The 26,745-nt window shown below is 36.9% G+C and overlaps 1 protein-coding gene and 2 long non-coding RNA genes across 3 annotated transcripts; all 3 read left to right on the forward strand.

Annotated features, from left to right (window-relative positions):
- The first annotated feature begins 7,541 nt into the window (after positions 1–7,541).
- On the forward strand, positions 7,542–10,297 carry LOC132604968 (uncharacterized). The gene is made up of 3 exons (XR_009568946.1): positions 7,542–7,755; positions 8,847–8,911; positions 9,846–10,297. It is a non-coding gene; the product is annotated as an uncharacterized LOC132604968 (long non-coding RNA).
- Positions 10,298–14,838: 4,541 nt separating this feature from the next.
- Positions 14,839–17,594, forward strand: LOC132604969 (uncharacterized). Its single transcript, XR_009568947.1, has 3 exons — positions 14,839–15,052; positions 16,144–16,208; positions 17,143–17,594. It is a non-coding gene; the product is annotated as an uncharacterized LOC132604969 (long non-coding RNA).
- A 1,246-nt stretch (positions 17,595–18,840) lies between these two features.
- On the forward strand, positions 18,841–22,747 carry LOC132605821 (putative receptor-like protein kinase At3g47110). Its single transcript, XM_060319074.1, has 3 exons — positions 18,841–20,028; positions 20,120–22,093; positions 22,230–22,747. Exons 1-3 carry the CDS (start codon positions 19,527–19,529, stop codon positions 22,577–22,579), a joined length of 2,826 nt encoding a protein of 941 aa, XP_060175057.1. The 5' UTR covers positions 18,841–19,526; the 3' UTR covers positions 22,580–22,747.
- Positions 22,748–26,745: the final 3,998 nt, after the last annotated feature.

Below are 26,745 nucleotides of genomic sequence, written 5' to 3' on the forward strand. Positions count from 1 at the left end.
TAAGTTTCTTATTTACCAGTTGTAAAAGATACATTAAAGTTTAAAGATGGTCCAACAGCCAAGTCATACAAGACGCTCATGCCTCTGAACTCAAATAGTATGAGCATGAAGATTATAGTTATCAAAAGTAAGAGGGCATAAAAAAAAATGTGAAATTTGAAAAAAGTAGTATTTGGGGAAAAGTTTAAAAATGGTATTTGGAAATTGGAGTTGTATTTGGACATGAATACAACTTGAAAAAATGTTGAATTTTTGTCAGTGATTTGAAGTGAAAAATGTGAAAAACAAGTATTTGGAATTTTTCAAATGCCGGTATTCAACTTGAAGTTGAATTCCGGAAAAGTGTTTCTATGTCCAAACATCATTCTGGAATAAGATTCCATAAAAGAGTGAAAATTATCCATGGCCAAATGGGCCCTAAATAAATGTTTTGTAGACCTCCTTTAGGGGATATCATAAAGCTTCTATGTTGCAACTCAAAACTTGATTGCATTTGTACAGAGGTGCTGATGATTTGAGTTCACGGAACTATATTAAATCAGAAGATTGCAAAAATAGGCTACTCTTTCCAAAATTGTTTCCACACTTTGGTTACAACAGTCATATACTTCAGCTGAAAGAGGAATGTCCTTTAATTGAGTTGCTTAATTATTGGGAAGCCACATAAGCTTAGTTGATTGAACATCCTTCATCGAAACATTATACTAGAATATAAGTCAAATATTACTTTTTGTACATATATATTAAATCTTGAACACTCCTAGCGGAATTTAGGGCCTTGCCGCTAATTATGATATATATCATGATCCTTGCATACGTATTGTTATACCCCATTTTAATCGGGTCAAAGCGAAATATAACATATTGGTGATTCCTAATTATTTAACTTAAGGAGTCGCCACCTAATTCTTTTTAAAGGCGAATTAGGACACCTATTTTACCTAAGCAAATGCCTAAAATAAACTCTAATTTTAAAAGTCTTACTAACCTAATAAATTCTAGGTAAGGGTTCTAAATATCCTAATGGGAAGGTCTTAGGCATCCATTAAAACAAGAGATTGTGACGAAGTACGATAAATTAGTATCTTATAAGTAATTTAAAAAAAGGTATTTCATAAAAGTATATACGTAATTAAAATAGAGAACTTTGCAAAGAAATAACACAATGTGTTTCTAAACTTAAATAAAGAAATAACTATTTTCAAAAGGACTGAAAATCATTTTATAAATCATACATCTTGGTGTCATTTGTTTTCAAACAAAAGTACTTCCACAACACCTTGTATGAATTTAAGTAAGGAGTTGCACATAAAATAATCGCTTTTAAAGAAAATTTAGCAGATTTGAGTTTTGAGTGAGAATCACGTTATATGAATATGTTGATGATGAAAGTTGGGTTTATTCTGAAAAATATGATATACAAAAGGACATAGGTTTTTTACAAAATAATGCTTCGGTTGATTAATTCTTTTCGGACTTGATAAAAATGAAGCTGCCTTTCTATATTAATTCGATATAAAAAAAATAGACTTCAACCCATACTTGTTTAACAATTGATATCTCACAAGAGACTTTCACCATAAAGAAAATTTAGCGAAACGTTATAAATATGTACTTAGATGGTATTTCAAAGTGTCTGTTAACAATTGATATTTCAAAGTATCTAAAACATGAATGAAAAAAGGATTAAGAATATATACTTAGATTCTAATAAAATCAGAAGTTATAAGTATTAGACGGGACTTTTAAAATAAGAAGTAGTTAGCTACCCTTCCTAAACTCAAAGTTATCCATGATCCTATTCTCCTAGCCACAGAATTAAAGCAAAATCAGAAACAACATGGTTATAATAGAACCACATGACGGAAGCTAGGAAATAACCCCCTCGCTCTCATTTTGCCTTTCTGTTCGGAGGTATCACGAGGTAGGCGCGACATATGTGTGAAGGAGGAAATGCAGATTTCCCAACTATCGGTAAAGTTTTGAGTCTCGCTTGACTCAAGAGTGCTCCCATATGTCATGAAAAACAAAGAAAAAAAATATAAAGAATTAGAAAACGAGCAGATTCATTAGGGAAAATAAATAGACAAAGATGAATTCTTAAAGAAAAGCATGACCAGCAAAGTCCAGCAAGATGAGTTCTTAAAGAAAAGCATGACCAGCAAAGTCCAGCAAGATACAAATTGCAAAGAAAACAAACATGAAACTTAATTGCAAGCACAAACTAAAATCGATAGAGTTCAAAGAATCGTTGTATAAATCATTTTTTAGGGACTCAACAAGACTGGAATAAAACAACTCTTCAGATCAGATTTTACGCAACTGGTTTCTTTTAAAAAACAACCACAACTATCCTATTTAATTTCTTAAACTTAATTGGTTCAAGTATGTTTACTTCTAAACTTATTTAGGGCCTGTTTTTCCAAAAGAAATAACTTAAAACATATGGAAGTAGGCAGGAGATTTAGGGATAATGCATATTTGACTTGAGGATTTTGTCAACACAAGCAAGCTAGGAAATGCTTAAACATATAGCAAGAAAACAAACTGTTCTCCAATTAAATATCTCAAGTGAAGATAAAAAAAAAATGCTTAAGTGTCAGGCTAGTGTATTCTTGAACTACAAAATGGTAAAGGTTTGATATGGAAGCTGGGCCAAAACAGCAGTTAGCTCATTCAGACAAGAACAAAATCAACTAATCAAACTATTTTCAGGTTAAGGACCAGAGAAAAAAAAACCTAGAGTTTTGAAATTACATGACATGTTTTGACCTGAGCATGTGAATAATATATTTTAGAAACTATAGAAACTGATATTTGGAACTTAATACAGAGTCAAAGCAGTGAAAGGTCACTAAATGGAAGAGGATGAATGTATCATCTCTGCATATATGTTCTTTCCCTACATTTTCTGAAGCCAAAAATATAGAATGAGGAGCTCAAATTATACTAAGCCAGCCACATTATGAATTGAACAGATTCAGGATAGTATATTGATTTTTATTTTATACTCACAAACTAAGAATTTGAACATCTAGATCATTCAAGAACTAATATGGGGAAAGCTAAAATGAACATACATACTAAATACTCAATCTAACAGCCCAAAGGTAATAATAAGAAACAACATGTCTAAACCTGTATCAACATTTGAATCCAACACATATAGAATGGAGCCATCAATAACTAAAGTACACAACCAGATTAACAATACTGATGTTTAAAGAAGACTGCAGCTATTTTAAAAAAGGAACTAATTTTTGTAAACAGTTTCAACACAGAAAATTTGGATCATACAAGTATATTAAACAACAGCTTCATCAGGATCTTAACTTAGATTAAGCTGCTTCTCAAAGAATTTTGAGCTCACACAGACAAAACTAACTCTTTACTAAACCAATCTGGATTTAACGTCAGAGAAAAAAGGCTATACCGAATAGAACCATACACGAGTTAAAAGACTTGTCAATATATAAGTTGAACCTTTACACTAATGCTTAGTTAGATTGATTAAGGGTTAGACCCAAAGCTCAAACTAACCCTTAAGAGTTCTGAAGCTACACAATTCAAACTAATCTAACTGAAGCAAACTAAACATGATCCATCATATTTATGAAAAATCTACATCAAAAGGGTTCGAAACAACTTCATGCCTCCTACTAACTAGTGCTAAGATAGGGAAAGAGAATTACTCATTTAATTCTAGCACAACGTTTCAAAACTAAACTAACCCATACTAGAATTCAGAACGCACTCAGAACTTGACAAAGGGAAAATAAAGCTGAGACGAAGGAAAGATTACCTTCCAATGGTGCAGTGAACGGGGTGCGGGGTCTTAGATCCGAAGCAATCCGACCTCGAACTTAAGTATATATTTTATATGTAAGAGATGGCAGCAAGCAGTTGAACGTTTGGGAGGTAAGGAAGAAGAAGAAGAAAACAAGAGTTTTTTTAGAGAGCAAGAGTGGCGGCCAGAACTAGGTCCAAAATGGACTCCAAATGCTAGTATTTATAGATACCAAGTAGGTTTTTTTTTTAGGATTCGAAGTTTTGGGCGGGATTCCCATCATTTAGGGTTTTTGAAACCGAGTCAAAATAGAACCGTTTAAATCTGAGTAAGGTGTTTTCGAGCAGATCTTCACGTGATTTGACTTAGGTATTAAACGAAAATGGTTCGACCACTTATGGTCTTTGAAGATCATAGCGCGTCTTGAAGCAAGAACGGGAAAGTCTTCTCTTTAAACAACAGAGCACATAGGTAGGTAGACGTAGAGACAAATTTTGTTCAAAAATGGGATAGACAGGACCTGTCCATGGCTGAATCGCGGCTGAAAACAAGCCGGAAATGGGAAAGGCGACAAACGGACCTGCCATGGGAAATATTAGCAAGGAGGCGCATAGAGAAAAGGATTAGGGTTTCAGATATGGTGGAAAGTGCTTTTGGTCATTTAGTGCGGCTAAGCTGGGGCAAAATTGTCTTTTCGAGTTAACAAGCCAATACGAGATTGGCATGTGGCAGGGTCATGTGGCGGACATGGGAGACACGTGAGTGGCATGCGCTGGTGGTGTGTGAAGCGTGTGTTATTGTCCGTTTGGCGCAGACGTGGCGCTTGCATGGCATCCACATGGAAAAGTTGTGTGGAATGGGCTGTGTGGATTGGGCTCTCCTTTGGGCTATTATTGACCAATAGGATCATATTTGGGCAATTCGCAGAATTGCCCTTCTTTTGGGGTGGTCTTTAAATTTTGCCCTTCATATTTGAAATCTTTAAATTTTGCCCTTCGCTAAATCCCATGGGTTTCAGGTTCGAACCCCCACACAGTCAAAATTTAAAAAAAAAAATCGCAAGGCAAAGTTTAAATTTCGCTATGCCCCCATCGGCATACACTTGTGAAGGAATTAGCAAAGTTATGCCGGACCCGGCATACTTATGCCTTATGGCAGACTTGGCATAAGTATGCCGGTTCCGGCATAACTTTGATAATTCCTTCACAAGTTTATGCCGGATCCAGCATAAAAGTTTGCCCATTAAAAGTATGCCCCCATCGGCATAAGCTTGTTAAGGATTTACCAAACTTATGCCGATGGGGGCATACTTATGCCTTATGGGCAAACTTTTCCTTGAAGCATATATATGTATTTTTTCAAGCATATATACCAAAGTTACATGGAAAAGTATTATGCTGCAACCAAATGTCCATCCCAGACAAATTCACACTTTGGCTGGCAATACAAGGTAGATTAGCAACTGTTGATAAACTTCACAAATTTGGCATTCAAGTGCCACCTGATTGCATCTTCTGTGGGCAGACCCAAGAAACATTTTCCCATCTTTATTTTGAATGCTTCATCACAAAAGGGTTGTGGTACAGATTGTTGGTATGGCTGGGGTACACTAGAAGAATAGGGGGCTGGCAAGATGAAATCAAATGGATCTCACACATTGCTAGACACAAATCAGGCCACTGCTCCATTACTTGCTGCATTTTTGGTATGCTAGTGGCATTGGTTTGGAGAGAAAGGAACCTACTCAGATTTCAAAACACTCAGTTTCTTCCTGATAGACTCTGCAGAGAGATTGCACAACATATTCACATCCAAGGCAGGAACAACTTCAAATGGCAGAGAGCTCTTGCTGCTATGAATTGCTATCCCTAGCTAAGTGTAGTTGATTGAAACTGGCTGTTGTTTTTTTAATGTAATAGTTGCTCCTAGTTTGACTTATACAAGTTAGTGAGTAGGAATTTTACCATGTACAGTTGAAGGTCAGCTTCAACTTTGTGCTGTACAAGTTTTTTGGATGGAATAAAATAGACTTTCAACCAAAAAAAAAAAAGTTTGCCTTATAAGGCAAAGTTTAAATTTTGTATGCCCCCTCCGGCAGACTTTTAGTTATGTTTAACTAAAAGTCTGCCGGAGGGGGCAGACTTTGCCTTGAGGGGCAGACTTTTAGTTATGCCGGATCCGGCATAACTTTAACTTTTTCTTAAAGATTGTATGTTGGATCCGGCATACACTCCCCCAGTCCTGTCTTGCGAAATTATTTTTTTATTTTATGCCTGAGCGGGGGTTCGAACCCAGAACTTCATGTATTTGTTCATCTTTCCAAGCAAAGGGCAAAATTTAAAGACCACAACTATGAAAGGCAAAATTTAAAGACCACAAATTTGAGGGGCAAAATTTAAAGACCACCCCAAACGAAGGGCAATCCGTGCAAAAAAATGATCATATTTTATATGAATTGGGCTAGTATGAAGCCTATTTATCTTGGACCTAATATGCCTCCTTCCTTATAGTTATTTGGGCTCCTAAATTAAGACGAAAGACACTCTTTAGTTAATTATATATTAACGCGTGCTAAAGTATTACCTAATAAAATAAAATAAAATAAAATATTCATTAGTACTCAAATAAAGTTATACGATATCGTAATAACCGCGCGATAATTTGTTTTTAAAGTTTAAAAGTAAGTAAATGCTACAGTCTAAATATATAAAATAAATGTGATGCGTAAGTTGTTAAAGCGATCATGGCAATTACGATATTAGGTGATGCAATATGATGAAGATAACGGTAATTAAAAAAATGATAATAGCTAATGACTATAGTAGGATAATGAAAAACGACGATATTAATAGAAAGCTAATAAATGTTATAAAATATAAATAACTATTCTTAAATTGTCAAAAATATTAAAAACGCAAATAAATATTTGGAAGAAAGGCGGGACAAAATTGGGTGTCAACACGTATTGTTGTCGTTAACTGTAAAATGATATTTGGATTTTTTTTGGGAGAATCCTTGTATTATGGTTGTCAATACATCAGAGTAATTCAGATTTACGTTCTTGAGAACATCCGGGGATATATATTTTGTTATCTTTTAAACATGTGAAGGAGGGTCCTCGGGAGGCATAACTAGGTCCATTGCTTTTTAGGAGTCTTCTGCTCTTCAGATATTTGTAGCCAATAGAAACTACAGAGAAACTCTAGGGTTACTTATTGTTATTTTTAATTTGACTTATAATATTGGACCGAAATGACTAGTAGAGTGACATGGACATTGAAGGTTCATATAACTGACACCTCTTGTTTGGGATTGACGCGTAGTAATTGCAAATAGGAAAGAGAGAAAAGCAGGGCCAGTATGGAAAGTTGATACCCTCTATGTTACGTCCCGTATTTTTATATATTGGGACAACCCGGATTTGACTATGATAATTTAAGGCCAAGACTATTCCGGGATTTGAAGTCGGGACTTTTGACCTTTAATTTTATTTTTGAGACATAAGTTATATATGAAATTGTTGGCATTGAACACTTGGGAAAAAAATTGGAACCACAATTCATAAATTTGGAATTTAAAATCTTGCACCAAAAAAAAAAGAGGCCTTGAGGCCGTGGGGTCCTTGGAATGGTCCCACACATTGTTGTGGCCAATTTTAATTGGTCCAACACATGTGTGGGCCATAAGCAAATAGAGATATTTTGTGGGATTAAAAGATGACTTTCAAGTCATCTTTCTACCATTCTACACTTAGTAAAATAAAGCCACAAGATGAAGAGCTTCTCCAAGAAGCTCACGGCTAAGCTCCATGGAAAACCAAATCCAATTCAAGCCTTCCAAAAAATAATTCCTTGGTGTAAACCCACTATATTAAGGTCCCTAAGTAACGTGGAAGCATCGTTGGAGCGATCAAGTCATTCATTTAAGAGATTGCAAACCCTAACCCATTGTGGGATTGAAGAAGAAAGGTAAGTTTTGCTCTTGTTTATGTGTTGTGAACGTTTAATTCATATTGTAGCATGTTAATATGGGTGAAAATCATGAAATATAGTATGTTGGAAGTGGGGTGTGTGATGGGTGTGTTAGCCGTGTAATGTGGGTGTGATTGTGTAAATGGGTGTTATGATTGAATTGATGAATTAATTGGTTGTAGCCTATTTGATTGTTGTAGAGTGGAGAAAAGAATAAAAATCATCGAAATATATATATGTGTAATGATAGATGAACATGGGTCATGCTATATGCCAAAGAACACACTAATGCCGCTTAGCGTTTGAATGGTTGTTGTGATGACTTCTATGTTGGAAATTAGAGTTTAATGTCCCAAAATTGATATGGTAAATGGGCGGACTGATTTGGAGAATTTTGTGCACCTAATGCAATCTTATTTATGAGAACCATCAACATATGTATATGTGTAGTGTGGACGAATGCGGGTTATATAATATGCCGAAGATCGCGTTAATATCGCTTAGTGTTTTAGTTGTCGTCGTTATGAATTCTAGTTGGAAATAAGTGTTTAATGACTTAAGAAAGATGTTGAGATTGTGTGGGCTGATTTGAGGCTCATTGTGCGTTTGATGTAATTCGTATATTTGTGAAAATGACATCGTTATATTGTGGATTGTTGATACAAATCATGGAATGAAATTGAGGAATGTGCTATAAGGGCTGTGTTTCGGCCAATTTGGAGCAAAATGTTGGGTCGTTGGAAATATTATGTGAATTGTTTAGAATGCCCTTGAATATTGTTGGAAGGGATTCGGGTTGATAATTTAATGTATGAACTATATTGTGGCTTGAATGTAAGCCGTTGAAAAGAATATTAGAAATGTTGTAAAAGAGATTTATTAATGTAATATTGCCTTTCGGATTGATTGTCGACGTTGCTAGGTTGGTTATTGTGGTTGTTGTTGTTGATTTTGAGCGAGTTAAATTCTCGGGATGGCCTATTTACAGGGGAAATGCTGCCGAATTTTCTGTAGAATTTAATGATTAGTTGGAATGAATGGCTTAAGTGCTCTTAGCTAATGTTTGGTATTCGTTGGCGTAATTGTAGACCTTGGGGAGCCCGAGGCGTAGATTGGGATTTACTTAGATTGGCTATCTTGGAGTGCGTTCGAGGTATGTAAAGCAACCTCCTTTCTTTTGGCATGCCTTAGCTTAAATAGGCTAGATTAAAGCCTTAAGGAAAATCCTATGATTTGAAATCCGAGCATGATATGATATAAATATATTCCTTGGCACTCCTATATATGATTTGATAAAAGTATGAACCTTTACGTCTTTGAAATAATCGCTTTCTGAACTTCGTATAGAAAGGTTTCACTTTAAGGATTTTCGAAATTCTTGAATGTCATTTCTTGCACATAAATGCTCGGATTACCTCAATACTTTTGTAGGAGCCTATATGGCATATGATATGTATGTTTTCTATAGGCGGGCCCGACTCGGGTAAATACCCATCCGTGGGTCCCGCGACTTTCCTTTATGAAATTCGAAAACTTTTGAAAGAATTTGTTAAGACTACTATTTCGATTTTCAAAAATGATCATTTTACTTATGTTTGAACTTATGATAATGATTTTATGCATATGACTGCTCACGACTCTATTCGTGCATTCTGTTATTCCCTTCGCCGAGTCCCGGGCCGGTTCTGTTGTCGTGCGCATTTTGATATACTCCGGAGTTATGCTGTGTTTATGGTTCACCGAGCTACTCGCAAAAGAGGGTCGGGTTCCACTTATATTTGGTGTTATGCTGTGTATGGCGTTATGTGGTGATGTGATATGTGACGGGGATACGGAGATTTGAAATCTTTCTGGTGTTATGCTGTGTTATGGCGCCATCGACGGGCGGGCGACCATATTCCTCTGTACCCTATGCATGACTTACATAATTGAAACTAAACATTTTGATATGATTGGATTTGCACTTATGTTCGGCACTTCTGTTTCGTTTATGTCTCAGGTTTGTTTTCTGTATATTCTGCTTTGCATACTCAGTACATATTTCGTACTGACCCCCTTTCTTCGGGGGCTGCGTTTCATGCCCGCAGGTACAGACGCACAGTTCGGTGATCCCCCAGTTTAGGATAACCTCTCCTGCTGTTTGGAGTGCTCTTCTCATTTCAGAGCATACACTTTTGGTATATATATTTTGTTCGCTATGTATGCATATGTTTGTTCAGGGGTACGGCGGGGTCCTGTCCCGCCATATGTTCCGTTTGGTCTGTTTAGAGGTCTGTAGACGTAATTGTGGGTGTGTGCCTACTTCTGTACAGATGTGTGTATATGTCTCTATTCGTTATGGCAGCCTTGTCGGCGTGCATTTGTATATGTGTTTTGGGCCGTTACGCCATTTGATAGCCTGGTCGGCTTTTGTTGCATTTGACAGCCTTGTCGGCTTTTGATATATTTGACAGCCTTGTCGGCTTCTGACACATTGATAGCCTTGCTGGCTTTTTGATATATGTAAATGTATATGTTGCGCTGAAATGTGTTTGATACAGTTTGGCATAGTTTGAGACGGCATACAACAGTTATAGCCATATATGCTATTTGTATGTGATTCGATATAGATAAGTACGTCAGGGTGCCCAACTAGGGCACCAGTCACGGCCCACGGGGTTGGGTCGTGACAGAAGTGGTATCAGAGCGGTTTGTCTTTGGGATGTCTACAGGCCGTGTCTAGTAGAGTCTTGTTTATCGGTATGTTGTGCACCACATCGATAAACAGGAGGCTACAGGACATTTAGGATATTACCTTTCTTTGAATCTTAGATCGTGCGATAGAGCCAGCCGTAGGAAATGAATCTCTTTTTACTAACCTTTAATTTCAGCTGGAGGACGGTATCGACGTAAGAAAATGACCGATAATATTGGAAGCTATATCGTACACAGATAGGAAATGGTACGAAAGATGTATGTCGGGGAATCTATTTGAAGTATGATGGAAATATAAAGTTGAAGATTGAAAAGAAAATAAACAGGAAAATGTCACCGGTGCCGTTAAGTTAGGCATGTGAGGTAAATCTCGACATTTTCATACTTTTTATTGAAATTGTTAGCCCTGTGTGGCTATGATACGATGTGATATGATGATATATATACGTATATGTGTTGGCCCTGTGAGGCATGGTTGGTATTTCCTGTGTACAGGTTTTGGAATAGTAAGAAATACAGAGGAACCTCTGCCCAAATTTTTCCAGAAATATAAAGAGGGGAAATGAGATATAAGTTCTTAACATGTTTTGAAAGTCGATACCGACAGGGTAAATTCATTATGTGGGATTAAAGTTTAAGGGATACCTCCGTGTCATTCGTAAGAAGTATCATTCTTGTTTGGAAAATTTTATTTCGAGAAAGCTTATGAGAGTAGCAAATTCGTAATTTATGTAAACGGACCAGAATATGTTCCAACCACATGTTGCTTCAAAAAAGCTTATGTTGAAGGGCAAAAATGTCCAACGATTAAATTTCGATTCGTTTGGAAAATACTAAATGTACAACCGGCAGTTGGATTTAAATGGTTCGCTTACGACTTAAAAGATATATATATATGTATAAATATGGAGGTAATTATGTGGATTAAGTACTAAAGGATTTCGCGATGTTCGTCGGATTCTAGTGTTCTTTTTGCTGGTGGTTGGAGAATGCCTTACAGTAATATTTTATCAGTCTTCATCGACTAATTTGAGATGGAATTTGTGGAATGAAAACTTAAATTTGTGGGCTGCTTAAAATTATATATGTATATGCATGAGGAGAAAAATATTGAGAATTTACAGGGGGCGACACGGTGACTATATAGTCAAGAAAAGTAAAAGAATTCTCTCTAGATCGGGGTGGGACCCGCTACGAGAACGTTTTGAAGATACGTAAGACCCCGATTTGCCTTAAATTATGTGATAAAGGTTGTGCGGGGAAATTGATGCGATTATACCGGCCTTAACGCGTCTAAAATCATTAAAGTTGTAAGGTTAAGTGTGTCAGGGCCAGAGCAATTCTGGGATGGGTGACCCCCTGGGAAATGTACAAAAAAAAAATTCGCAAATATGGATATAAGAGACAAACAGAAAATTTGGAGTAACCTAAAATGAAATTAGGGTACGTGGAACGATTAGAAACTTTATAAAGGTCGCGTGGGCTGAGACGGATTAGATTAGTCAAAAAGGGAGAAAGTGCAACGCAACTCTAGAATTAGAATGAGTTTGAACAGATGATTGAAGACGCTTTGTAAAAGAAATGCTAGTGATATATATATATATATATATGCATGCATAGGACCCCCCATTTATGATTTTGCCGACCGATTGGTGAACCCTAATAGCCAGCGTTGCAATGTATAGGAGGCATTAACAGAATAGAATTTATGAGACAAAGTGAAAGGTATGGTACAGATGTTACGAGATGAACTGATATTCATTTTGCTACCGGTTGAGATTGGAAGATTCTAATACGACGATGTTTGGAAAGAAAAGAGAATATTTGAGTGGAAGGAAAGGAGATCAAAATGTTAGAAAGAGTTAACCGTAAGAAACGTAATGAAGCAAAGCTTCTAAAAGAGTCGACGGGCAAAGCACAAAATTAATTGCGAAAACGAACTGGAATGTAATAATGCAGGGCAAAAGGAAAACCTATGTCATGGAATGATGAATCATGCGAATATTAAGTAATTCGACTATCGAGAAAACAGAACGACAGATAAGGAACGGGTGTGAAGGAAGGATATAATTATTAAATGATAAATTGCTATATTAATTAAATTATTTGAGTGCCAGCTACTGGATAAGATTTTGTACTATATGATTGAGAGTTTCATCCCTTCGTGATTTTGTTAAGATCTCGTACGAAGATAATCAAGTTATAAATTATAAAGGAAAAACATGGATACGGTATAAGCACAACCCCAAAAGAGGGGGAGCGGATGAAAGCGAAGTAAGATAAGTATAAATGGAAATAATTGACACACAAGATCAAAGCGATAAAGAATTGGCCTAGGTCTTCAACATAGACCGAGATATGCAGTTTTTGGGGACTAGCCAGGTATTACAGAAAAATTTGTGAAGGACTTTGCTTCTTCTACGGCACTATTAGCGAAGCTAACTCAGAAGGCCGTGAAATTTCAGAGAACCGGTACGTGTGAATGCAGTTTCCAGTTACTGGAGGAAAAATTAATTTCAGCTCCAGTTCTAGCTCTTCTCGAGGGGCCAGCCGGGCATGTTATTTATTATGGTGCTTTTGGTATTGGGATAGATTATGAATTAGTGCCGCACAGTCAAGTTATGGCCTAAGCTCCCCGGCAGTTCAAATCGCACGAGAGAAATTATCCCATACATAATCTGGAATTAGCCGCGGCGATTCATGTCTTGGGAATGTGGCAGCATTACGTACATGGGGTCTACGCTGATATTCATACGGACCATAAGAGACCCAGTATATATTTTTTTTTAAGCAAAAGGGAGCTAGACCTGCGGCATAAATGGCTTGAATTATTGAAAGATTATAATGTCGATATTCTGTATCATCTCGGAGTATTGTTGATAGATTAATGAAATCAGCCCATTTTCTTCCAGCCAAGATTACTTATTCGGCTGAGGGTTATGACAGAGTGTATATTAATGAGATAATAAGACTTCAAGGGATTCCTATATCTATTATAACCGACTGAGGGACTCAGTTTACGGCTAACTTCTGAAGATCGTCCCAGGAAGGACTGGAGCCTCAGATGAGTCATAGCACAATATTTCATCCTCAGTCCGACGGACAGTCCGAGTGTGCTATTCAGACACCGGAAGATATGCTATGGGCCTGTGTTATCGATTTCAGAGGTTGTTGGGGTGATCATTGTCGCTAATTGAATTCGTTTATAATTAAAAAAAAATCGTTATCACTCCAATATTCGGATGGCACCATATGAAGCTTTGTACGGTAGGGAGTGCAGATTCTTTGATTGGTTGGTTTGACGTGGGTGAGATACAATTAATTGGTCCAGATGTGGTCCAGCAGGCAGTCGATAAAGTGAAACTGATTCGAGAGCGACCATTAGCGGCCCAGAGTCGACAGAAATCTTATGCTGATAAACGACGTCGGCCGATTAGAGTTTCAAATTGGCGATTGAGTATCCCTGAAAGTGTCACCTATGAAAGGTGTTATGAGATTCGGCAAGAAAGGAAAGCTCAGTCCGAGATACATTGGGCCTTATCTGATTATTCGTAAAATAGGTAAGGTGGCCTATGAACTGGATCTGCCAGCTGATTTGGGAGCGGTACACCCGGTATTTCATATTTCTATGCTTCGTAAATGTATTGGTGACTCTTCCAGAATTTTTCCTACAGATGATATATAGGTCACAGAGGAGCTATCTTATGAAGAGCAACCCATAGCCATATTGGATCGTCAGGTAAGAAAGTTGCGGAATAAAGATGTGGCTTCTGTTAAGGTGTTGTAGCAGAATAATAACCGAGAAGAAATGACTTGGGGGGGCTGAGGAGCAGATGTAGAAAAAGTATCCTCACCTATTTCCAGTACTTCAGGTAATGCAAATTCATTGTTTGATTATGTTGATTTGTGATCGATTTGTATATGATGGCTATAAAAGAAACTCCCCCGAATTTGAGTAAGATCCGTAGCATTAATTCAACATTCGAGGACGAATGTTCTTAAGGGGGGGAGGATGTTACGTCCCGTATTTTTATATATTGGGACAACCCGGATTTGACTATGATAATTTAAGGCCAAGACTATTCCGGGATTTGAAGTCGGGACTTTTGACCTTTAATTTTATTTTTGAGACATAAGTTATATATGAAATTGTTGGCATTGAACACTTGGGAAAAAAATTGGAACCACAATTCATAAATTTGGAATTTAAAATCTTGCACCAAAAAAAAAAGAGGCCTTGAGGCCGTGGGGTCCTTGGAATGGTCCCACACATTGTTGTGGCCAATTTTAATTGGTCCAACACATGTGTGGGCCATAAGCAAATAGAGATATTTTGTGGGATTAAAAGATGACTTTCAAGTCATCTTTCTACCATTCTACACTTAGTAAAATAAAGCCACAAGATGAAGAGCTTCTCCAAGAAGCTCACGGCTAAGCTCCATGGAAAACCAAATCCAATTCAAGCCTTCCAAAAAATAATTCCTTGGTGTAAACCCACTATATTAAGGTCCCTAAGTAACGTGGAAGCATCGTTGGAGCGATCAAGTCATTCATTTAAGAGATTGCAAACCCTAACCCATTGTGGGATTGAAGAAGAAAGGTAAGTTTTGCTCTTGTTTATGTGTTGTGAACGTTTAATTCATATTGTAGCATGTTAATATGGGTGAAAATCATGAAATATAGTATGTTGGAAGTGGGGTGTGTGATGGGTGTGTTAGCCGTGTAATGTGGGTGTGATTGTGTAAATGGGTGTTATGATTGAATTGATGAATTAATTGGTTGTAGCCTATTTGATTGTTGTAGAGTGGAGAAAAGAATAAAAATCATCGAAATATATATATGTGTAATGATAGATGAACATGGGTCATGCTATATGCCAAAGAACACACTAATGCCGCTTAGCGTTTGAATGGTTGTTGTGATGACTTCTATGTTGGAAATTAGAGTTTAATGTCCCAAAATTGATATGGTAAATGGGCGGACTGATTTGGAGAATTTTGTGCACCTAATGCAATCTTATTTATGAGAACCATCAACATATGTATATGTGTAGTGTGGACGAATGCGGGTTATATAATATGCCGAAGATCGCGTTAATATCGCTTAGTGTTTTAGTTGTCGTCGTTATGAATTCTAGTTGGAAATAAGTGTTTAATGACTTAAGAAAGATGTTGAGATTGTGTGGGCTGATTTGAGGCTCATTGTGCGTTTGATGTAATTCGTATATTTGTGAAAATGACATCGTTATATTGTGGATTGTTGATACAAATCATGGAATGAAATTGAGGAATGTGCTATAAGGGCTGTGTTTCGGCCAATTTGGAGCAAAATGTTGGGTCGTTGGAAATATTATGTGAATTGTTTAGAATGCCCTTGAATATTGTTGGAAGGGATTCGGGTTGATAATTTAATGTATGAACTATATTGTGGCTTGAATGTAAGCCGTTGAAAAGAATATTAGAAATGTTGTAAAAGAGATTTATTAATGTAATATTGCCTTTCGGATTGATTGTCGACGTTGCTAGGTTGGTTATTGTGGTTGTTGTTGTTGATTTTGAGCGAGTTAAATTCTCGGGATGGCCTATTTACAGGGGAAATGCTGCCGAATTTTCTGTAGAATTTAATGATTAGTTGGAATGAATGGCTTAAGTGCTCTTAGCTAATGTTTGGTATTCGTTGGCGTAATTGTAGACCTTGGGGAGCCCGAGGCGTAGATTGGGATTTACTTAGATTGGCTATCTTGGAGTGCGTTCGAGGTATGTAAAGCAACCTCCTTTCTTTTGGCATGCCTTAGCTTAAATAGGCTAGATTAAAGCCTTAAGGAAAATCCTATGATTTGAAATCCGAGCATGATATGATATAAATATATTCCTTGGCACTCCTATATATGATTTGATAAAAGTATGAACCTTTACGTCTTTGAAATAATCGCTTTCTGAACTTCGTATAGAAAGGTTTCACTTTAAGGATTTTCGAAATTCTTGAATGTCATTTCTTGCACATAAATGCTCGGATTACCTCAATACTTTTGTAGGAGCCTATATGGCATATGATATGTATGTTTTCTATAGGCGGGCCCGACTCGGGTAAATACCCATCCGTGGGTCCCGCGACTTTCCTTTATGAAATTCGAAAACTTTTGAAAGAATTTGTTAAGACTACTATTTCGATTTTCAAAAATGATCATTTTACTTATGTTTGAACTTATGATAATGATTTTATGCATATGACTGCTCACGACTCTATTCGTGCATTCTGTTATTCCCTTCGCCGAGTCCCGGGCCGGTTCTGTTGTCGTGCGCATTTTGATATACTCCGGAGTTATGCTGTGTTTATGGTTCACCGAGCTACTCGCAAAAGAGGGTCGGGTTCCACTTATATTTGGTGTTATGCTGTGTATGGCGTTATGTGGTGATGTGATATGTGACGGGGATACGGAGATTTGAAATCTTTCTGGTGTTATGCTGTGTTATGGCGCCATCGACGGGCGGGCGACCATATTCCTCTGTACCCTATGCATGACTTACATAATTGAAACTAAACATTTTGATATGATTGGATTTGCACTTATGTTCGGCACTTCTGTTTCGTTTATGTCTCAGGTTTGTTTTCTGTATATTCTGCTTTGCATACTCAGTACATATTTCGTACTGACCCCCTTTCTTCGGGGGCTGCGTTTCATGCCCGCAGGTACAGACGCACAGTTCGGTGATCCCCCAGTTTAGGATAACCTCTCCTGCTGTTTGGAGTGCTCTTCTCATTTCAGAGCATACACTTTTGGTATATATATTTTGTTCGCTATGTATGCATATGTTTGTTCAGGGGTACGGCGGGGTCCTGTCCCGCCATATGTTCCGTTTGGTCTGTTTAGAGGTCTGTAGACGTAATTGTGGGTGTGTGCCTACTTCTGTACAGATGTGTGTATATGTCTCTATTCGTTATGGCAGCCTTGTCGGCGTGCATTTGTATATGTGTTTTGGGCCGTTACGCCATTTGATAGCCTGGTCGGCTTTTGTTGCATTTGACAGCCTTGTCGGCTTTTGATATATTTGACAGCCTTGTCGGCTTCTGACACATTGATAGCCTTGCTGGCTTTTTGATATATGTAAATGTATATGTTGCGCTGAAATGTGTTTGATACAGTTTGGCATAGTTTGAGACGGCATACAACAGTTATAGCCATATATGCTATTTGTATGTGATTCGATATAGATAAGTACGTCAGGGTGCCCAACTAGGGCACCAGTCACGGCCCACGGGGTTGGGTCGTGACACTCTAAACATGTTAAATCAGCTAAGCACAAAGAAGAAAATATTCTGCACATCAAAAAGTAGCAAGCAAAAAAGTCGCAAGCAAGCGATCAATTGAACTGGCGGAAACATAGTGGTAACTTGCTCAGGCAGAAGACTGAAGTTGAAAAATCAGAAATGCATTTTGTATGCTATAGGGGAATGACACAAGATTCATATAATTGAACTAAACAAGAATGACTAAGTGATTTTATACTTTTGCACGCCCTGAATTTGCTTGAAGTTTCTTTAATCTTAAAAACAGTTCTAAATTATATTTTCAACAGAAGGGAACCATCTCATGAGGTTATGCTAAAAGATCAACTCTATAGATAATTGATCATCATGGTATGAAGTGTTCATCTTGCACCCTAAGTTTTTGCTTGTATACAAATTTGCTTGGTGTGTACATTATTGGATTGAGATGGGCTTAAATGAATGAAAAATAAATGTACTTGCGATATTTTTTTGACTCCCAAGTCCTATATTAATCAAATTCAAAATTTGATGAGTTTATTAGAATTGATAAAATTGGGCATTCATAATAAATTTCAATCTATAATATCACATTCAAATTACCGACAATATTATTACTAATCGATAAAATCCAGATTGTGAAATAAATAAAGGGGCAATCTCTTATGGTAAAAATGTTCTGCCGTTCAGTTATTTCTTAAGATGAAAACAGACGTTTTATTAAATTTCAAGTATTCAATTTCACCACTAACATACAGAGACTATCTTACATTTTAAAAAAGAGTATTTATGTAATAGAGATTTGAGGATAATTCGGAAAACATCAACCACATCTAGTTTATTTTTCTTGAGTGTGGAAAACAGATGTGCAAAGCGCGTAATATAAATACGACACGTGACCAGAAAGAAAGGACTTCCAAGTAAAGATCTTTGTATTTTACATTATGTTTAAAACATTATCAGTTCCAGATTCTGCCATACACGTGTCCTGTACTGACCACTGGTGGATTGACATGTGTGTTGTGGTCACTGAGGATTTCAGCCACATAATTTTTGTGTGAAAAGTTGAAAATCAAGCAGCAATTTGTTGAACTTAGAACAGGCCATTCGAGGAGTTTGAACATTTACATTTCTTTGTATTATAATCACAAGAAGTTATTCCCCGTCCCAATTTATGTCTATTTCAGTTCACTCTTCACCCCCCATGCCCCACAGAGGAAAAATAGAGAGAGACCTGTGGTCACAATACAGCTTGTTATACTCAAAATCAACAATTACATTAGCTAAAAGACACTCAAATGACTGACAAACGATAGTATACAGCGAATTTGGTATCATTAAATAGATCTTCTAAGATCATTGCTTTGCATTATCAATTATTGTTTTAGCTCAACAAGGAAAAAAGAAAAACCTGCTTGTCATAGTTATGGGCAGAAGTTGCAATCTTGTCTTTGCTCTTGCAGCTTTCATTCTACTACATGAGCATACTACAGTTGCTACTGTTCACAATATTGGCACTGATAAAGCCGCACTTCTTGCCTTGAAATCTCACATTTCTTCTGATCCTAACAATATCATAGAAAGAAACTGGACTTCTACCAGCCCGGTTTGCAGCTGGATTGGAATCACTTGCAGCTCCCGCCACAATCGAGTCACAACTTTAGACATTTCTAGCATGCAACTTCATGGTACCATTCCTCCACACCTTGGAAACCTCTCATTTCTTGTCTCTCTCGACATCACTAACAACACTTTCCACGGGGATTTTCCAGAAGAGTTGGCTCATTTGCAGAGGTTGAAATTGATTAATGTCATCATTTTTAAGTTTGTTACCAAACCTACGCTCTGTGTACCTGTGGAGGAACCAATTTTCTGGGAAAATTCCATCTTCCCTTTCCAATCTAACAAAGCTGGAAGTGTTGAGCTTGCAGAGAAATTTTATCGAAGGAGAGATCCCTCGGGAACTCGGTGATCTTCGTTACCTGACTATCCTAGACCTGCAACATAATCAACTTAGTGGCTCTATACCACCATCAATATTTAACATTACGACAGTGCAAATCATTGCTCTTACCAGCAACAATCTTATTGGTAAACTTCCAGCAACTATATGCGACCATCTTCCAAACTTGAAAGGGCTTTACCTCTCACGCAACTCGCTATTTGGAGTTATCCCACGAAACCTGGAGAAATGCAGAAAGCTTCAAGCCTTGTCATTGTCTGAAAATGAGTTTGTTAGAACTATACCAAGAGAGTTAGCCAACTTAACAACTCTTGAAATATTAGAACTTGGAGCACTATACTTGGAAGGTAGTATGATGTTTCCTTACAAGAATCTATAATTTTATTCATTTTCTCTCATCTGCCGAATTGGTACTCATATATTTCCCCCAATTGACAGGAGAAATACCAGTGGAGCTCGGTAATCTTGAGAAACTACAGGTGCTGGGATTATCAGAGAATGAGTTTACTGGTCCTGTCCCTCCAAGCATTTTCAACGTGTCAACACTGCAGAAACTAGGTCTTGGAGGAAATAAGCTTTCAGGTACTCTACCTTCGGATTTAGGTCATGGAATGCCCATCCTAGAACAATTTGTTTGTGCAAGAAATAATCTGAGTGGTTTAATCTCTGCTTTAATCTCGAATTCTTCAAGACTCAGATTGCTTGATCTCTCAGGCAACAGTTTCACAGGTCCAATTCCTGAATCACTTGGTAACTTAGAATACCTTGAGATTCTTAACTTGCAGAGAAACAATTTTTTCAGCTACTCAGCGTTGAGCTTCCTTACATCATTAACGAACTATAGGAAACTAAGAGTAGTCTGGTTTGGTGATAATCCGTTGGACGGTGTTTTGCCTGCATCTATAGGGAATTTCTCCAACTCTCTACAGGTTTTTGAAGGATCGAATTGTAAACTTAAGGGCATCATTCCTGAAGAAATTGGTAATCTTACTGGAGTGACAAAAATGATTCTGTTTAACAATAAGTTGACTGGAGATATTCCGAATACTGTCCGAGGCATGTTGAACCTTCAAGAATTTTACCTACAAAGCAACAATATTGAAGGTACCATACCAGATGTTATGTGCAGTTTAAAGAATCTTGGTGCATTAGACTTGTCAGAAAATAATTTTTTTGGTTTGGTGCCTCCATGCTTAGGAAAAGTTACCAGTTTGAGGTATCTTTATCTAGCTTACAACATGTTGAATTCAAGCTTACCTGAAAGCTTGGGAGGCCTTCGCGATCTCATAGAATTCAATATTTCATCCAATTTATTGAGTGGGAAAATTCCTCTGGAGATTGGAAATTTAAAGGCTGCAACGCTCATTGATTTGTCAAAAAATAAATTTTCTGGAAACATTCCTAGCACCCTAGGGGGTCTAGACAAATTGATTAATCTCTCTCTGTCACATAATATATTAGATGGGCCTATTCCAAATTCATTTGGCAAAATGTTGGCGTTGGAAGTCTTGGATTTGTGCTATAACAATCTTAGTGGTGAAATTCCAAAATCTTTAGAAGCACTTGTGTATCTCAAATACCTGAACTTCTCATTCAATAAACTTAGTGGAGAGATTCCCACTAGTGGTTATTTTGCAAATACCACAGGTCAATCTTTCTTGTCCAATGATGCACTCTGTGGTGACTCCCGGTTTAACGTGAAACCATGTGTCATCTTGTCTTCCAAGAGGAAAAAGGCATTCTTGGTTTTGTACATCATTTTGGGAGTGGGTCTGTTATTTGTTGTATTTTCCCTCGCATATGTATTTTTAAGGACAAAGAAGAATATAGGCCAAGCAGATGTGTCTTTGGTAAAAGTGCATGAAAGAATTTCCTATTATGAACTTGAACAGGCAACAGAAGGATTCAATGAAAGCAACTTGCTTGGTCATGGGAGTTTCAGCATGGTCTACAAAGGGATGTTTAGGGACGGTACCCTTTTCGCAGCAAAGGTCTTCAATGTCCAATTGGAGTGTGCATTCAAAAGTTTTGAAATAGAATGTGAGATACTTCGGAACCTTCGTCATAGAAATCTGACCAAAGTCATAACAAGCTGCTCCAACCCTGATTTTAAGGCCCTAGTGTTGGAATACATGCCCAACGGGACACTTGATAAATGGTTATACTCTCACAACTTGTTCTTGAACTTATTGCAGAGATTAGATATAATGATAGATGTCGCATCTGCAATGGATTATCTCCACAATGGCTATTCAACACATGTGGTGCATTGTGACTTGAAGCCAAGCAATGTCTTGCTAGATCAAGAAATGGTTGGTCATGTCAGTGATTTTGGCATTGCAAAATTGTTAGGTGAAGGGGAGGCTTTTGTTCAAACAAGGACGATTGCAACCATTGGATATATTGCTCCAGGTATATTATTTTTGAAGTTCTCTCAAATAGTTAGAATACCCTAAAAAATTATTTTCCCTAGATATAGGTTGATACTCTTAGTTTTAGCATGTTCCATGATATCTAGTTTCTGATCATTTTCTTACCACGATTGCAGAGTACGGGCAAGATGGAATAGTATCCACGAGCTGTGATGTTTATAGTTTTGGCATCCTGATGATGGAGACGTTCACAAGAACGAGACCAAGCGATGATATATTTAATGGAAGATTGAGCATACAACGTTGGGTTAGTGATTCTTTTCCAGGTGAAATTCATAAGGTGGTGGATTCTAATTTGGTACAACCAGGGGATGAAAAAATCGACACAGAGATGCAATGTTTGTTATCTATCATGGAATTAGCTTTGAGTTGCACTTTAATGACACCTGATGCAAGGATTAGCATAGCATATGCTCTTTCCACACTTAAAAAGATTAGGTTCCAGCTTGTCAGTAGTCGGCACTAGATGGTGCCGGACCGTCTACTCTTGTATGTTAGTATTTGATTACCTATGCCAGTTACGTTAGCCTCAATTTGCACAAGTACTTAAGTGCGTTTAATCACGGTTGTAGGAAGCAACTCGTTTCTTGATTTGTGATCTTTGAACTTTTGCGCAAGTGTTTTGTTGGCTGGACGTGCTCCCACCAGAAGTCAGAAATTGCACTTCTCAATACTTCCAATATTCTTTGTCCTGAACAATCTAAACAAAGTACTTCTGTTAAGAGTCCAAACGTAAACGTCGACCGAATCTCTATTCAATATTTCCATTCAAACTGATGGAACTGTTGATTAAAATCTTCCCTAATTTTATTTTCCTCCAATTTCAGCAATAGTAACACAAAAACAAAAGTTGAAACAAGAAAATCACATGAAATTGAAAAAAGAAAAAGAAATCTACCCGTAAGGATATTTTTCACTATTGGGAGAAAATATAATTGAGCATGAAGACATCAATAGCGATCGTCATCTAGCTTCGGCACGTCAGAAGCATATGATATTTCAGTTAGTTTTAAATGATCAATTTGGGAGTTTCATTAGCTAGACTGAAAGTGCTCAACCTCTGTAAAACAATCACATGAGCTCAAGGTAACATAATAGGGATAGAAATAAACACACTCCCAAATATATATATTACCACCCAACATGGGTATTCTCCTTTTTAGCATGGGTGTGTTCGCTCTACAATTTGAAAAAAAAAAAAAAAAAAACAGAACAATACATATATAGATAATGTTTAGAGATTGGAAAAAAGTAAATGCAGTAGAGGGAGGAAGTACCACCGCGTTTGGCGTAGCTGTATTATGCGAGGATATTTTTGGTAAGGGAGATTTTTTTTTTTTTCCACCCGATATCCGGTATCTACATTATGGTCTGACTAAATTCGAATTCGTGCCGGAAAGTCCAAATGGGGGTTAAAAAGCTCCACAAAGGCGATTCCGTATCCAGTATTACTACATAAAAGGGTTTTAGATGCATTTATTTAGTGCCAATAAGTTAATTGCCGCTAGTTTCATTCTCCAAACCCATATGTTACAACAATTAAACTTTAACCGCATTTTTTTTTAATTACATAGGGGTAGGGGAAGGGAAAATGGGGGAGGGGATTACAACGTGGGAATTCGAACCCTCACCAACAAAGTGAAAGTTTAGGTGACAAACCAACTGAGCTACTAAGTTCCTACTTATAGAGGCAATTAAGGAGGATTGCCATTAAAATGTCCTCGGAAAGTTCAAAATGGGGAGTAAAACGCTCCTTACACTACAAGAAAGTGGAGATATAACGACATTTATTTAGTGACATTTGAAATAAATGTCGGGAAAAAGGAAAGTTGTCGACATTTATGAAAAAATGTCATAAAAATAATGACATTTGATGCGCAATGTCATAAAAATAGTGACATTTTGTCACAAAATGTTGTTAGAACACTGACATTTGACGTATAATGTCGTTAAAGCAATGACATTTGGCGTAAATTGTCGTTAAAACTACGACATTTGATACAAATGTAAAAAATATTATGACACTTGTTTCAAATATCATATTATTAATCGTTAATTACCAACATTTACAACTAATGTTGGAACTCTAAATCTTTGTACATTATTTCATCAATCTTTATATTTAACTCTAGAAAAAAAAATATTGGATGCATAAATTAGCAATTATATACTCCATATAGCAGATGAGTTTGAAATGAAAATTGGGGTTAAAATTATTTGTTTAAGTTAGTCAAAAGCTAACAAAGACGACAGTATCCAGTTGGACTCAAACCAAAGACTTTTGGTTAATATGAAGAAGTACTTAATCACTCCATCAAAACACGATTAAAAATAAAGGGCATTTTTTTGGAAATAAAAACGAAGACAACGTGTACTGACTTATTATTCGATATGCACAAAAGTCTACAAGGGACAGGATGACCATTTCTCATGTTCACACTTAATAATAATTATTGGAGAGGTCCCTTTCCTTCCTTTTCTGTAGTGTAACTCAATTGTTTGTAAGTGATGGATAAACTTCAACATGTATGTGTGGCCAGTAGACAAAGGATCTTTTAACAATCTGCTATTGAGAATTTACTGTCCGAGCTAATTTAGGTTGTTGCATAAAGTTCATTAAAAGAGAAAAACTTTCTATAAGAAATTTCTCCATTCTCAAATCTGTGCTCCAAGAGTCAATAACTAGAAAGTGTTATGAAAATAATTAGAATATCGCAAAAAGAAATGCTCAAATCCATATTTACTAAATAATCTAGCTTCATTTTATTAACAATTAATTTATTTTCATTTAATGAGTCTTATTGCCTAAAATGGACAGACGTTCAATTGTTTAATGACCAAAACCGTTTTTTGACACTAAGGCTAATGAAGGACACAATTATGATGATAAAAATGTTTGGCCATTGATCAGATTGGAACATTTGTTTTGGCTACTCTATAAGTGTTTGAGTCAAAATTCGTATTTTATCTAAATAGTTGAATTTGTTCTAAGGTTAACCACAGTTGGTAGTAATTTGACACAGATGAAAGAATTAACACAAGCAAGTTATTAGTTATCAATAAAGAATAAGTAAATAAAGAGAAAAAAGAGTAAACTTATGCCAATTATGATGAACAACAGTAGTGGATTTCCTTGTCCTCAAGAATGAGTAAAAACTTGACGATCAAAGAATAAAGATGATGAGAATAAGCAGAAAATTATAATAAAATAATAGTGTATTTTTCCAGTCAAACTTGGATGCCGCCGTATACAAGTGAAAATCCTATTTATATGTATATGATCCTCTTTGGTGCCCTTCCCGTTGTATGTAAGTAACGGCAATCATTAATTACTGAATTGATGATTGTCATTTAATTCCTTGATTCTGGCCGTTAGTAACCGTTTTGTCGTTACTGAATTAACTTTATTTAATGTGTAGTAAAGAGGGTCTTGTATGTTGTTTCCGTTGATGTTCTCTTTGTTGACCCAGTCTTCGGTATCAGTTGCCTCTCCGTAACTGCTATGCTCGGCATTACCATATGATTTTTATACGTCATTTTATAAATTGACACGTGTCGACTACTTGTTGGTCCATGCGTCAGGTGCATTTTTTACCCATACAGATAGTACCTCAATTTTTCGAGTTCATCACAAAGATGTTCCCGAGAAATTGTCTTGCCGATTTTCATCAATCTTCCCTTAATTAGTCATTTGAATCTTCTTTTCGTAGAATAGGAAACGTTGTAACTGACATTAGATTGTGGCCCACTGATATGATGGTTACGTGGCATAATCGCAGAAGTTGAAAAGACTTGTATTAAATGATGAAGTCAGACGTAGGGCACGTGGCAGTTACCGTGCCCTTCATTTTCTCGCCGTTTCCCAAGGTAATGATGGTGGTTTTACCTTCTCTACAAAAGTTCAAATTTTACCTTTTTCTACTATTTCATCTCAAATTTTCGGCTCCAAAATTCTTCAATTTCAAATTCTTTTGCTTCCGTTTCCTCAACTTCTTCATTTTCTTTAATTCCTAATCATGTCTTCTCCTTCATCTTCTCAAAATATTTTGCCAGAAAAGACTGTTATGTTGATGCTTTTCCCCCTCATGTGGGCGCTGAAAAACCTAAAAATAGAATGCCTCCCAAGAAATTTATGGGCGATGCTATTGTTGCTGCTTCTCCTAGGCCTTCTTCTTTATCTACTAGTGTTGGTGATGTTGAAATTGGAAAGGTAAATCTTCCTTCTGTGGATGGTGTGCTCCCCAAAAATCCTTCTCATACTACTGACTTAAAGATTGCAAACGAATATGAATCTGATATAGAAAGAATGGAAATGGTGTCTGGGATTAAATCCCATATTACCGAAGATCTTATTCCTTCCGTAATTGAAAGGTGTCATTGGAAGGATCACCATGTGGAGATTATTGTTCCTGAACCGGATAGACCCTCCACTTCTCATTTGCCTGGGTTTTTCGCAGTGTATCTTTACCCCTTCACTATTGGGTTTAATTTACCATTAACTCTGATGATTGATCAATTATGCCGTCGTCTCCAAATATGCGTAACGCAACTTACTCCCGGAGTCTGGCATTTGATTCAATTATATCAACACGTTGCTCGTCTTGCCAATGTACAACTTACCTTGGACCATAT

Source organism: Lycium barbarum, chromosome 8 (genome assembly GCF_019175385.1).
Source record: "Lycium barbarum isolate Lr01 chromosome 8, ASM1917538v2, whole genome shotgun sequence".
Taxonomy (NCBI): Eukaryota; Viridiplantae; Streptophyta; class Magnoliopsida; order Solanales; family Solanaceae; genus Lycium; species Lycium barbarum.

Bases quoted from the DNA above. Each gene is read 5' to 3' on its own strand.
- LOC132605821 (XM_060319074.1), top strand. From the start codon at position 19,527: ATGTCATCATTTTTAAGTTTGTTACCAAACCTACGCTCTGTGTACCTG. The intron at 20,029-20,119 runs GTAGTATGATGT...CCCAATTGACAG, and splicing joins TGGAGCACTATACTTGGAAG to GAGAAATACCAGTGGAGCTC. The intron at 22,094-22,229 runs GTATATTATTTT...CCACGATTGCAG, and splicing joins CATTGGATATATTGCTCCAG to AGTACGGGCAAGATGGAATA.